Here is a 13,039-nt window from a genome sequence, read left to right on the forward strand (position 1 = left end):
CAAACTGAGAAAATGGCCAAAATGTCATGAATGTGCATGAAGGAAAAGAATAGAAATACTGGTTTTTTTCCTTTAATTAAGTTGATTAAATTTAATTAAAAAAAATAATTAAATCAATTAAAATGCACCTCCGAACCATTTTCCTGCAGATATTGTCGATAGACTCCTGTATTCCAAGACGCTCTGTATGGATGCAGTGCAGAAGTGGGGACGACAATATGACGTTCACAACCTTTATGGATATTCTATGACTCTCTCAACACAACGGTGAGGAATCCTCCTTAATATCTTTACCAAAAAGGGCAGAGTAGAGCGTATGGCCTCTATTTAGAGAAGCAGCAATTTCATTCCCCAGGGAACCTGATCTGGGGATCGATGTCAGTCTTCCCACAAAGGGCTGAACCTTGGGCATTCAAAATCACCTTTATTAAATTGGAATTGAATTCTGAATCGAAATTCAAAGTCCTAGTGTTGGATTTCAGCGATGCCGCTATGCATAAAGGAAGCTGAAAGGAGACCTGAGCTTTATTATTTGGAGTTCAAATACGATGAAGGTTGGCAAGCAAAAACTTACAGAAAGATTCTTTAAGGTGAAAAAAAAAATTAATTTAGTTAATAGACACCTGGTTAAACTTAAGGGAGTCTGTGTCCTTAGCTTGCTTATCATTGTGAATGAATAAATGAAAATTAATAGAAACTTTCCTTATTACAAATCTACTCATCCCCACAACTTTTTTTTTTTAGGTTTTTTTTTGCCTAATTCCAACCTTTTTTTACTTTCAGAGCTATTGAAAGTTTGTTTCCTGGAAAACGAAGCTTCCTTCTTTCGAGGTCTACTTTTGCTGGATCGGGAAAGTATGCTGGACACTGGCTGGGAGATAACGCAGCAACGTGGGACCACATAAAATGGGCGATACCTGGAATGCTGGAATTTGGCCTCTTTGGAATCCCTTATGTATGAAAACAGTCAGTTATGGTACCTTTTCAAAACAGACGTGTATCCATGATACCTGATCAAGCCTGATATGTATAAGCCCATCTGAATAATAATAATAAATTATATAAATAAACATGTATATATGAATAATTATATAAAATATATAAAAATATTTATAAATAAATCTAGGAATAAATTATTTAAATTAATATAAAGCAAAATATAATATAATAAATTAATGTCCTATAATAAATTTTAATCCCCTTCTAAATTAATCCCTTTAGGAGTCTGGTTTAAACATTTTTTTCCCCCAGGAATAATTAATCTTAGCTTTAGGCCATTTCCCTCTATTGTTTATTGAGTATGTGGGTATATGGCTATCAAATATATTATTTTATATGTTTCCAGCCCCCTGATGCCTCTACTATTTGTCATTCATTAGTGATTGATGTGAAGCTCTTTAAACACCCACTTATTAATGAAATGCCCGCTTTCCTTTTCAGGCTTTGAATTTCTTTGATTTTTGGACTATTATGCTACTGTATGCATATTAGCACCAAAGAAGAAGATAAATCTCTGGGAGAAAGACACCAATGAGCAGTGTTAGCTTGTAGTCAGTTTGATTTTCTGTACTACCTATATTTGAATTATTCTGTGTGTGTAGATGCTGGGCTGTAAAATTAATAGCGGAATTCTGATGTTACTGAAAATCCTGTATTTACCTGGGTACTTCTGCTGCAAAAAACATCTTAGAAACTTCAGAAATTCTGTGGTTCAACCAGAGGAGAATACAATGGGCCAATTTAGGTATGGATGAGAGATTTGGAAGAGTTTATGTAGAAATAATATTGAATGACTCTATTACCCTCGTTAGCAATCAGGGATGAATTGAAAAAAGATCTCTGCAACTCGGTCCTTGGAGTTTCTTTGGTAGAGATTGGAGACGCAGTGTGCCATACAAACAATGCATTCTGGTTTTATTTTAAGGTCGGAGCAGATATTTGTGGTTTCTTCGAAGATGTCACAGAAGAACTTTGCAGACGATGGATGCAAGTGGGAGCGTTTTACCCATTTTCCAGGAATCACAATACTGAAAAATGCATAGTAAGTGGCATATCCTGCTACGAAAATTTGTTTTGTGGTACGCATTTCTATTCTGATAATTAAATTTATGTCACTGATCATTGAATAGCCATCTGGTTTGAAATTGGTACAACTTTACGCTTTGGGAAATCCTCCCTCCAAAAGGTTTGGCTTTGTAGGCACCAGAGAATGCATTTGACATCATTTCTTTTTCTGAAATCATCATCTGACATCACCCTTGGTCCCCATTGGTGGTGTCTACAATGAGGAGCAAGCGCTTGCTGCTCTCTGTCCTACCACCCTGATTTTTGGCTGCACCTGTCAGTCGTACCCTGAACCCTCTGTGCAACAGCGATCATAATAATATATTTATTTTCAGCCCCAGGATCCAGCTGCCTTTGGAGCTGATTCAGTTTTGGTGAAATCCTCAAAGCACTACTTGAATATTCGCTATACGTTGCTGCCCTACCTATATACGCTCTTCTACAAAGCTCATACCCAAGGAGACACGGTGGCACGGCCGGTTCTCCACGAGTAAGTTGACCTTCACAATACTAGAATAAAATAATTTGGACAGGTCAGACGCTGTTGGGGATTCGCTAAAACCATCCTTAGTTTGCGGAGGATGCTGCCCACCATCATATGTACAGATGTCTATGTTCATGAAACACCATTTTGGAGTAATGGGGAAAGTCATCAAAACCTATCTGTAATTTCTGCACGCACGCTGGTATTATTGTCGGTTACGAAATGTCATTGGCAGCTGATGAAATTATTCTCCATCGGGATATATATTTTAAAATTTTTATTTTCTCACCTTTATTTTCTTTATTTTCTTGAAACTCTCGACTAGAACTATATTAAGACCAGATGCTCCCAGACACACTTATGCATGTGCATAATCAATACATATGAAATTAATAAGCTGTGAATTTACTTTCTTCAGCTCAGATTGCCTCCACCAAAAATAGTCTTGGGGCATCACCATACAACGCTTTTCAATAGTGATTCTAGACAACCAATACCTTGAAATATTAGGATTCCTCATGATAACAATTAATAAGTTATTAATTAGTAAGTGCAATTTATGCCGCTGCTTTCCTATTTGCTTAGGTTTTACTCCGATGAAGCAACGTGGAGCGTGGATAAGCAGTTCTTGTGGGGTCCTGGGCTCCTCATCACCCCTGTGCTCGATCCAGTAGGTCTCACTTTCTTGATGCCTTGTAATAAATTCATGGGGGCACCTTGAGTCACCAGTGCCACCTTTTCTGCAGGGAATTGCAGTAAAAGCCCCAACAAGTTAAATTTCTCAACTCTCTATTCCCCTCATTCTTTTATTCCCTTGATATGAAACTACCTTCGGATTTGCTACCTTATTTAGTCTTGGGATGATATTGGTCAGCTTAGAAGTCAGAGTTCCCCTATTTAGGGCATATTTACTTCCCCTGAAATCACACTCGTTCTCAATTTTTTTAAGCTGGGGGAAAAAAAAAAAGAAAATCAGAGTCTTCCATTTCCCTGATGAACTTAATAAATTTGCTCTGGTCCTATTTTAGCCTGAAATGTCTTTGGTGAGAACTGGAAAGAGCATTCCCAAAGAGCCCCTTATTCATTAGCTTTAATATATCTCCAGTGGAAACATGTGTCTTATTATAAACTTTGATTATATCCCTCTTTCATGCATATTAAATACCATTTTCTCTAATATAACTTTCTCCTTAAATTCAGTTTTTTCTAAATTCAATTTTCTCCTTAAACTCCATTTTCTCTTTTAATTTACATTTTTAGCATATTAATTACATGCTTGTTTTTAGACTCCTCATAAACTTAGTGGGTTGGGTTTTTTTTGTCATTTGCTGAAAGAGAGGCCACAACATACTTCTATCACTGTCTAAATAGAAAATCGCCTTTTCGTACCATTATTTTTATATTGCTGTGTTACTTCTGTTCTCCCATCCTTTGGGAATCCGATTCTTCTGTTGCAAAGTTCTGCTTCACCTCCTCCATGCATCACCTCTGCATTTCATTCAGAGTCAGCTTCTTATTTCCCACTTGATTTCACTTTACCTGTGATTCATCATGATGAAAAATACGGATCATTGCTTTTCCTGTTGCAAAATCTTGTACATAATGCTCATGAATTCTCATACTGCATATGCTGTTTAGCAGAACAAAACATTTTTTAAATGCAGCCAGTACCTGAAAGCAGCCAACATGGAAAAAAGTAAAATTAAGAAGATTTAACAATGTTTGTGAATACACTCTGAGGTGGTGTGTTTGCAGCGCTGCAATTTTGGATTACAAACAGTAACTTACAGCTTTGCTGAAATTATACCTGGATTATTATCTTCCTTTTGGGGCATCATTGTAGAAAACCATGAAAGAAAACAAAAACCTGAGGGGAAATATTGATGGTTTTCTCATTGTCAACTTTATTATGATTTTTGGAAATTTTGGCTTATTTTCGTCGTATTTTCTCTCCCCTGTCCAGTGGAGGAGGGGGAGTGATAGAGCGGCTGGGTGGGCACATGGCGGCCACCCAGGGTTGTTCCACCACATTAGATTAATGTAGGTTCAAATGTGAAAGTAATTTCTGTGTTCCCCTTCCAGGGGGTGGACATCATCCAAGCATATATCCCTGATGCAGTCTGGTACGATTATGATTCGGTAAGTTAGTAGGGTAATCGGGTGGGGGTTTCTAAATGTCCAAGTGAGAAGGTCACGTAGCTGTGGGTTGAGTTCAGGATTTAGGGGGACCAGGCTGAACAAAAACTTTAGCAAAGGGCGCATATATATATCTACATATATCTATAGATAAGCAAAATATATTATTACTAATAATGCACAAAGGGGTTTGCCATTAGCTCTTGCTCATGTCATTTCTGGAAATAAATTTCCCACTGCTGTGGTGGTGGTTCTCGTCAGTGGGCAAGGGACATGGTTCACTTCAGATATCCCAGGAGGACTTGCTCTTGCTGGGTTGATGATTAAATAAATAATCTGATATAATAAGCTGAAATTAAATAATAAGAGTTACTTACGTACGTAGCATTCTGTAGCATTCTGGTCTGTGGCGGTTTGACTTTCGTGACCATCGGCAGCAATACGGAAATTCACAGAGCTGAAACCTTTGACTAAAAGGAAGAATTAAGATAAAACTCAGGATTTAAGGCAGCAGTGAGTAATGCAACCTCCTCCTCCTTTTTCATCCCTGTTAATTAGGGCGCAAAAATCTGGTTGAGAAAACAGTGGACAGGTATGTACCTTCCCGCAGACAAAATGGGGCTTCACTTGAGAGGAGGCTACATCTTCCCTTTCCAACAGCCGGCCACCACAACAGTGGCAAGGTAAATCTCCAGACTGAACATTTTCTTCACTAAATTGGTATGAAATGTGATTTCAAGAATGGACTCAAGGCCACCTGGCTGCAGAAAAATATGCATTATTATTATTATTATTATTATTATTATTATTGTCATCGTCATCATAATTATTATCCTAATCATTACTAAATTATAACTTTTTATTAGTAGTATTATTAGTAGTATTACATTATTACATTACAATATTACATTAGTAGTAGTAGTATTTGTCATAGTATTTGTAGTTGTATTATTAGTTAGTAATATTTAGCATTTGCATTTTGAAATTTGGGAATAACTGTCAGTCACCACTCACTGCCATGGCTGACGACAAAATGTTTAATGGTAAATGTTTAATTACAAAATGTTTAATGATTAACCACAGGTTTGTTTTTTTTTCACGTAACATTCTAATCTCACCCTGGATTTTATTCTGTTTGCATGAAAATCATTGAACACGAAAACCTTGAACAGCCAGGGACTAATACAAGACGGTTCTCAAAGTTTTGAAACCCTGCTGAACGCTATACACTTAATATGAACATTAAAGCCTGCTTAGATATTTATTATACGTCTAAAATCGTGTTGTTGGGTTTTTCTTCTACAGCCGTAAGAATCCTATGGGACTTATCATTGCACTGGATGACAATAACGAAGCAGTTGGGGAGTTATTCTGGGATGATGGAGAATCGACAGGTGAGCCTTTATCGACTGTTATAGTGAAGTAATGATGACAACCCAAATATTTACACTCACAGATTTGAATCATTGAACTGATTTCATGGAAGGAGGATAAAATAATAATAAAAAAATTAATTTTAACATTAAATATTTTTAATTTAAAAAAAATCTTAAGAATTTAAATATGTGACAAGCTATTACTACTTTTTCACCATCAAGTGGAAAAATACAATCTTAATTTTTTTTATTTTTTTTTCTTGTTCAGATTTCACAATAGTCTTACACATGTAAAGATTTTACCAACTGTTAAACCATACTGTCGCAATCAATAGACTTTCTGTTATGCACCCAAATGACTTTCAATGGGTACAAGAACACACATAATCCATGTTTCACAAGAAGATTCAGTCAAAGATGAAACACTCATACAGTTAAGGAATGGTTCAGAATTAGTTAAATTCCTTGGGAAATCAGCAAAAACATTATTAACTTAAAAGGTGTGCTATTGAACCCCAAATTTTTTAAGGTATTTGGTTCCCACAGCATATCTGTGAATTTGAGTAAGCGGAACAGGCTACACGTGTTGTTTCCAATCTCACTTTTTGTTAATAGCTGCCTGAAAACTTATTTTTCAGCTAAAGTAATCAAACCAAAGCCCCACAACCTCTTGTGATGAATTGGGATCGATACTATTCAACTCCCAAGTGTTTTTCTGTCAAATAATTTACATCCTTTTTAAGAAAAAAGTTTAGTGTAATACTAAGGTCATAACTTAATTCAACCCAAGTAAAAAACTTAAATTTTAGGCTAAATTCATTTTTCTTACTGTGAAAATGAATGCCATCAGAATACAGGTGTGTCCAAGAAAAGCAGACGTGGTTCCAGAGCAATGGAAGACCGTTGTCAACAAAAATACTGTGATTTTTTCTTTTAATCTTGAGGTGAAGGTATTTTTGGAAAACAACCAACCTTGAATTTTTTTAAGGTATTTCTGAGGTTTCAGTTAGGCATCCAGTTCTCATTAGATTTGAATAACTTTGGATTCTTAAATCCTTCAGGTGCTTTTGAAGCCTTTGTCCTTCAATATCCATGTTCTAGAGAAGACAGAAAGCAGTTTAAACTTTTAATCTGGCATGGTTTTTGGAAGACATTTTAGAAAACACTCAAGCTTGTATTAAAGATGGATTATTTTTTATTACTATTACTATATAACAATAAGAAAAAGAATAATTTTGTTATTTGAGAGATTTTATTGGGTTTTTTTTTGCGATCAGCTGTAATATTAAGAGCAAAGGGCTTTGGTTTATGGCATATTTCTGTTAATACTACTGCTTTTCAGATGGACCTGGTCTTCTGTAATTCATACCCTGTTGTAGGCTGCTGTGAATGGGAAACTTAATGAGGTTTTCCAAAAAATGGGAAAAATAATTGAGCTTTATTTAGCCATACTGAAATAAAATGTAGGTTAGAAACTAGGAGAAGCTCCTTAACCTTAGAGAGCAGACCACGTCAAATTACTAAAATATGCCAAAAGAATATACTAAAATGGCACATATTTGGTGTTAACGTATCTTGATTTAACTAGAGTTTATAGTCCTTCATCTAAGAGAAAAATAATTGGAAAAGAATAGTGGATTATGACAGCTAGGAAAGGCTATCAAAAGTAACAAGAAATACTTTTCTAAGGACACGAACAATACGAGAAAAGAAATACACACAATGAATGGGGCAAAAATGGGCAGGTTAGGTGGCTTTTTGGCACCCCCAGCGGCATGTGACATCATGACGCGATAGATAACTTCTGAACTTGAAAAGACTACCCCCAAAAATTTGAATTTCAGGAAAATGTAGAAATATCCATGCTCTGCATCAATTCAACAAAAGATTTGAATTGGCAGAATGTTAAATATTGATGCTCATTTTTCCCTCTTCAAAAAATAATTAGGATTTCATAGATTGTTGCAGTTTGTCCTGCAGCTGCTCAGTGAAGTAGCTTTTGAACGTAACTGTAATGATAATAGTAATTTGCATTTTTTTGGTCTTCTAGCTTTCCTTTTTTAATGCTGTCTCATTCCGCACTGCAGCTGTAATTTCTTTCTCCACATTTTAGATACCGTTAGCAGCAAATCCTACATTTCCTATGACTTTAAAGTTTCCAATGTAAGTATATATTTTTTAAAGGATCTGATTTTCATTTCCAATTTTAATTAATAATAATTTCTATGGATATTCTTTTTTTCCCCTCCCTATTTTCCTAAAATATTTACAAAAAAAATGGAGTATTTAACAAAGTGCCATTTCAAAGTATTGTCACTTGACTGAGATAGAAATCTGATATTTGTCTTTTCCCCCCTAACTATTTTTAATATTTGAAGATTCTCAATTTCCTGCCACTTTGTAGAACAACAAAAAAATGTTTATAGCATTTATAAGAGTTTATAGAGCAGGAAAACAGTAAAGCATCAGTGGCAGTTTGGATGAGAAAGGAGATGAACAGATTGTTTGTGAGTCTCAAAAATTTGAAAAATTGACAAAAATCTTTGTATATTGGAAAAAAATGTAGCTGAATGTCTACAATGAGTGAGATGAAAAGCGAGGCCAGAAAATGTCAGAACCCAGAGCATCGACATCATAATTTTTTACGGTTGTAAGAAAGTTTTGTATTGGTGTATGTGACAGCCGTGGCACAGTTCGAGAGGTTGGACTCATCTAATAGTATTCAATATAATTGAACAGACCTGACTTTTCTATGCCAAGAAATGTGGGTGTATTGTATGCATACATATATTATGCATGTAATACAGAAACAAAATATACATAACAATGTTTTATATATATATATATATATAAAACAGAAAAAAAATTGTCACTTTTCAATTTAAACCAGGAGAAATTTTGGCTGTTCAATGCAATTATTTCATTATTCCTCAGAACGTTCTACAAATGAATGTCACAAACAACAACTACATCGATCCAAACAACCTGAAGTTTGAAGAAATCAAAATACTGGGATTGCTGCAGGAACCGGTGTCCGTGACTGTGTTGCAGAACAATAATGTGCAAAATTCTTCTCATAATATCACCTATAATCCTGTAGATAAGGTAAATAATAAAAGAAAAACTGAAATGAAAAATCTCTGGTGTTGTACCACCTGTATTTTGTATATTGAAAAGGAGAGTACGCAGTACTATGGTAAACGCCACAGTATATGCGATGTATTTTACTAAAAAGTACGATTACATTATTTACCTTAATAATAATGTTAATTATGTTAATAACGTTAGTTACATTGAAGAGGGTGGATCACCATTTTGCCCTCAGACGTTGCATACGAAGCAAAGTTTATTTTTGCATTTATTTATGCAGGTACGTTCAATTTATAAGGGGAGGAACAGCTTTAGGATTTTAGTCAATATTGTAGGAGGGTAAATAATATTTAAATTTTTTAACTACTTACATTTGAATTTTAAAAGGCCAAAGAGCCATGCACTTATCTTCACCCCTGGTGTGCTTCCATGGGACTTGCGGGATCAGATCTTTTTCAGGTCTTTTGTGCAGGAATTTCAGACGCGTGAATTTGTAAAAATAAGGGTTTCTCAGGAGAGATGCAAAGTTTGGCATGAGTTGCTGCGTAGGGCAATTTCTTGTTTTTAAGGATCTAAAAAAAAAACATTGATGGGAGGTAGAATTTAATAGCGCTTTATTGTTTAATATTTATAGGTTGCTCTCATACAAGGACTCCAGCTCGAACTGGGAAAATCGTACTTGTTAAGATGGACACTAGGAACCAGTGTCAAGGAAAAATACGATTGTCATCCTGGTCCAAATTCTACCAAGGAAAATTGTGAACAGCTTGGCTGTGTCTGGACTGTAAGCAAAAATTTGTGAAAATCAAATTAGGAAGAAGCATGTTAAGAACTGTAACTTTGTTTTTGTGGGGTTATTTTACAACAAAAGAAACAGTCTTATTTGCCCTTCTCTCTGAGAGAGGACTTAAAAAAATAGGTGGTTTATTGAAACTAGCGCCATTTTCAACAACTTCTGGTCTTCTGAAGTATGTGAAAAATAGAGGAAAAAGCTGGTATTTTTTGAAAGATAGTAACAAATAATATTAAGATTATAAAAAGTAGAATAGACTTGAGATCACTATCTTCATGCAACTTTGCCACTGCAGCTGGGACCTGCAAGGCTTTTTTGAGGTGGGGAGGGCTGCCTTTTTGCTTTATCTTATGCTTATACTCATTGGAAAATAAATAAATTTAAGTAAATAATAAATAAACAAATAAATAATTTTAAATAGACCTGATTCCACTGGAATCAAGAATAAGAAGAAATCCTTGAACCTCAGGGAAATTTTCATCCTTCCGTGAACTTAACTGGTTCTGTCCCTATCTATCAGATATACCCAAATGATAATTCCTGATATTGAAGCTTTTTACTGGATAGTTTTTATTTCTGGATATCACATGGCTGTAAATATATGCCAGCGTTGTGCCCTGATGAGAATGCTCTTTTGAGTCCTCCTTCCAACAACATTAGCCTGTCATTCCCCAAATCTTCATGTCATCTCAGGATGAAGTCCTGGTAGCCACTCCTGAAGGAACAACAGGCTGAAAAGGTTGATACATTTCCCTGAATTTGTCATGTTATTAGAAATATTTTTATAATTTAAGATATTTGGAAATGGCTCTTCAGCACATTCTGGTCAGGTTATGAACTGAATATATTTAAACCCTTTTCTTAAGTCAAAAGAGACTTTGAATTTGGTGATGAAAGATGAAAAAATATTCATTGGGAATAAAGATGAATTGAGCAGGCGTAGTTTCATTTTTAAAAATAGGCAGGAAAAATCATAATTATTCAGAGGTGGGAAGATAATGCATTAACCAACATCAGCACATCTGATATTCAGAATAATTTGAGTGTTTATACTCAATTACAGAAGAAAAAGAAAGTTACTTTGACCTTGCTGTCAGGAGACATTCAATAAATAAGCCACAATTCCCAATGGGTATTTTAAAGCCTATCTGTATGAGTACAGAAATGTAAAAGCTGATGGAGAGCTCTCATCTGACATCGCTAATAAATTTTGGGCACGTCCTCCTGAAGGTGTCCAAAATGGCCAGAGACCATAGAGGCTTCAAGGTCTTTTTTTGTGAGATTGAGGTGAAGGTCACAGACAGAGGGAATATTAAATCATCATCAATGTGTAATGATTCAGACAGGACTGAATAGCCTTGAATTTATTAATTATATCTAAAAAAGTATAGAGATTGGTGTGTTCAGCGCTGCTTCTTTATTGTTTAACAGTGGCATGAAGTTTTAGACAAAATTCTACATTAACTAGTTATCTGGTAAAAACAAGAGTTTTGGAATTCTTGCTGCTAAATCAAAAAAAAAGTCAGCAATCAAAGAATTCCCTCATCATGTTTCCATCTGCAGGAAGATACCTCCAACGTAGGTGTTCCGTACTGCTATTACAACAGCCCTGACAACGCTTATTCCGTTGCTGATGTAAAATACACATCATCAGGTGTGACGGCCAATCTCACCTTCAACAAGAGCAATCTCAAAGCCTATGAGCAATCAATGTTACCCATCAGTACCCTTCGCCTGGAGGTGAAATATCACACCAACCATATGCTGCAATTTAAGGTAATGCAGAATTTCTCTGAGTTTGTATTGTTCCACTGGTCAAAATATTTTTATTTCTGGGAATAATGTTTCTAGTCAATTTTCTGTGATACGGATAATGCTTTGTCATCCAAATAAGTTTTTCCTTTTAATCAAATAGCTTTTACTACTCTTAGTCTTGAATCAACTCATGCCAACTTCTATGATACAGAAAACCTGAAGAAAAATCTCTTAAAGCTGGTTAAAAATTCAACCAAAAAGTTGAAATTCATTTACGGTACATAAAAATACACTTGAATCAACATATTTAAATAATTAAATGAGTCATTCCTCGCCCCAAATAAAACCTTAAGGTTCTTTATTTCCCGACCCAAATGTTTTGAAGGGATTTGAGAAAGAATACACATTGAAAGACAATGCTTATCTCAGCAAATTTACTCAACCATTTTAAAAAATTCAGATTTCTAACCGTTATTGGGAAGAAACAAACGAACATTTCTCTGTGTCCGGGTCAGAGTCTTCCACTCTGTAGATGCATTTCTATCAGTCAACAGGAATACAAGAAAGTGTTTTCACTATTTTTACCCTGAATTCTTGAAAATGTAACTTGCTAATTTATATATATTCCATGCACATTGAAATGAATTAATTTTTCATGAATAGATTTATGATTATGCAAATAAGCGATATGAGGTGCCGGTACCGCTAAATCTCCCCAAGTCCCCAGAGAGCACAGTCGAGAGTCGACTTTATGATGTAACGGTTCAGAACAAACCATTTGGCATCCAGGTTCGACGCAGAAGCACAGGGACAGTGATGTAAGCCATGCTTATTTAATTTCATTTTAAATTTTTCATTTTGCTAATTATTTTTTAATTTAATTTTCTAAATTAATTTTTAAATTTGGTTTTGCTAATTTAAATTTTTCATTTCATTTTGTTATTTTCATTTTTCTTTTATTTATACATTTAATTGAATTATTTTTCTTTTCATTTTTCATTTCATTATCTCTTCCCCTCCCCTTTTCTTTCTTCTCCTCTGCTTTTTCCTTTTCCTTTTTTCCTGCCAAAACATTTTATTGTCCAGTCTGTTCTATTATCTTTGCATAAACATGAGAATATCAACCCAGAAGAATGATGGAGAAGGTGACCTGAACAAAACCTTGTTTTCCCCAAATTGGCTAAGGTGTTTCCCTGCCACCTCGTACTTTGACACTGGCTCTTCATCCCTCTGCATCATCTTCAAGTACAAAGCGTAGACATTTCCAAGCACTAGTTTTTGTGCAGTTCTCAAGTAGCGGGGAGGCACAACAATTTTCTACACTTTCTAATACTTCCATTA

The 13,039-nt window shown here is 35.1% G+C and overlaps 1 protein-coding gene across 1 annotated transcript in view; it reads left to right on the top strand.

The window, feature by feature from the left end:
* The window catches only part of LOC104833476 (maltase-glucoamylase, intestinal-like), a 53,363-nt gene that overhangs the window by 23,320 nt on the left and 17,004 nt on the right, over positions 1-13,039 (top strand). Inside the window, exons 20-32 of the mRNA XM_010570147.1 lie at positions 150-267; positions 784-955; positions 1,925-2,041; positions 2,400-2,554; positions 3,134-3,218; positions 4,631-4,687; positions 5,243-5,367; positions 5,990-6,078; positions 8,174-8,223; positions 8,995-9,165; positions 9,785-9,934; positions 11,507-11,719; positions 12,362-12,516. Coding sequence (XP_010568449.1) covers positions 150-267; positions 784-955; positions 1,925-2,041; positions 2,400-2,554; positions 3,134-3,218; positions 4,631-4,687; positions 5,243-5,367; positions 5,990-6,078; positions 8,174-8,223; positions 8,995-9,165; positions 9,785-9,934; positions 11,507-11,719; positions 12,362-12,516 — 1,657 coding nt within the window. The remainder of the gene's footprint in view (positions 1-149; positions 268-783; positions 956-1,924; positions 2,042-2,399; positions 2,555-3,133; positions 3,219-4,630; positions 4,688-5,242; positions 5,368-5,989; positions 6,079-8,173; positions 8,224-8,994; positions 9,166-9,784; positions 9,935-11,506; positions 11,720-12,361; positions 12,517-13,039) is intronic.

This window comes from Haliaeetus leucocephalus, unplaced genomic scaffold (genome assembly GCF_000737465.1).
Source record: "Haliaeetus leucocephalus isolate CR32 unplaced genomic scaffold, Haliaeetus_leucocephalus-4.0 Scaffold294, whole genome shotgun sequence".
NCBI classification, from domain to species: domain Eukaryota; kingdom Metazoa; phylum Chordata; class Aves; order Accipitriformes; family Accipitridae; genus Haliaeetus; species Haliaeetus leucocephalus.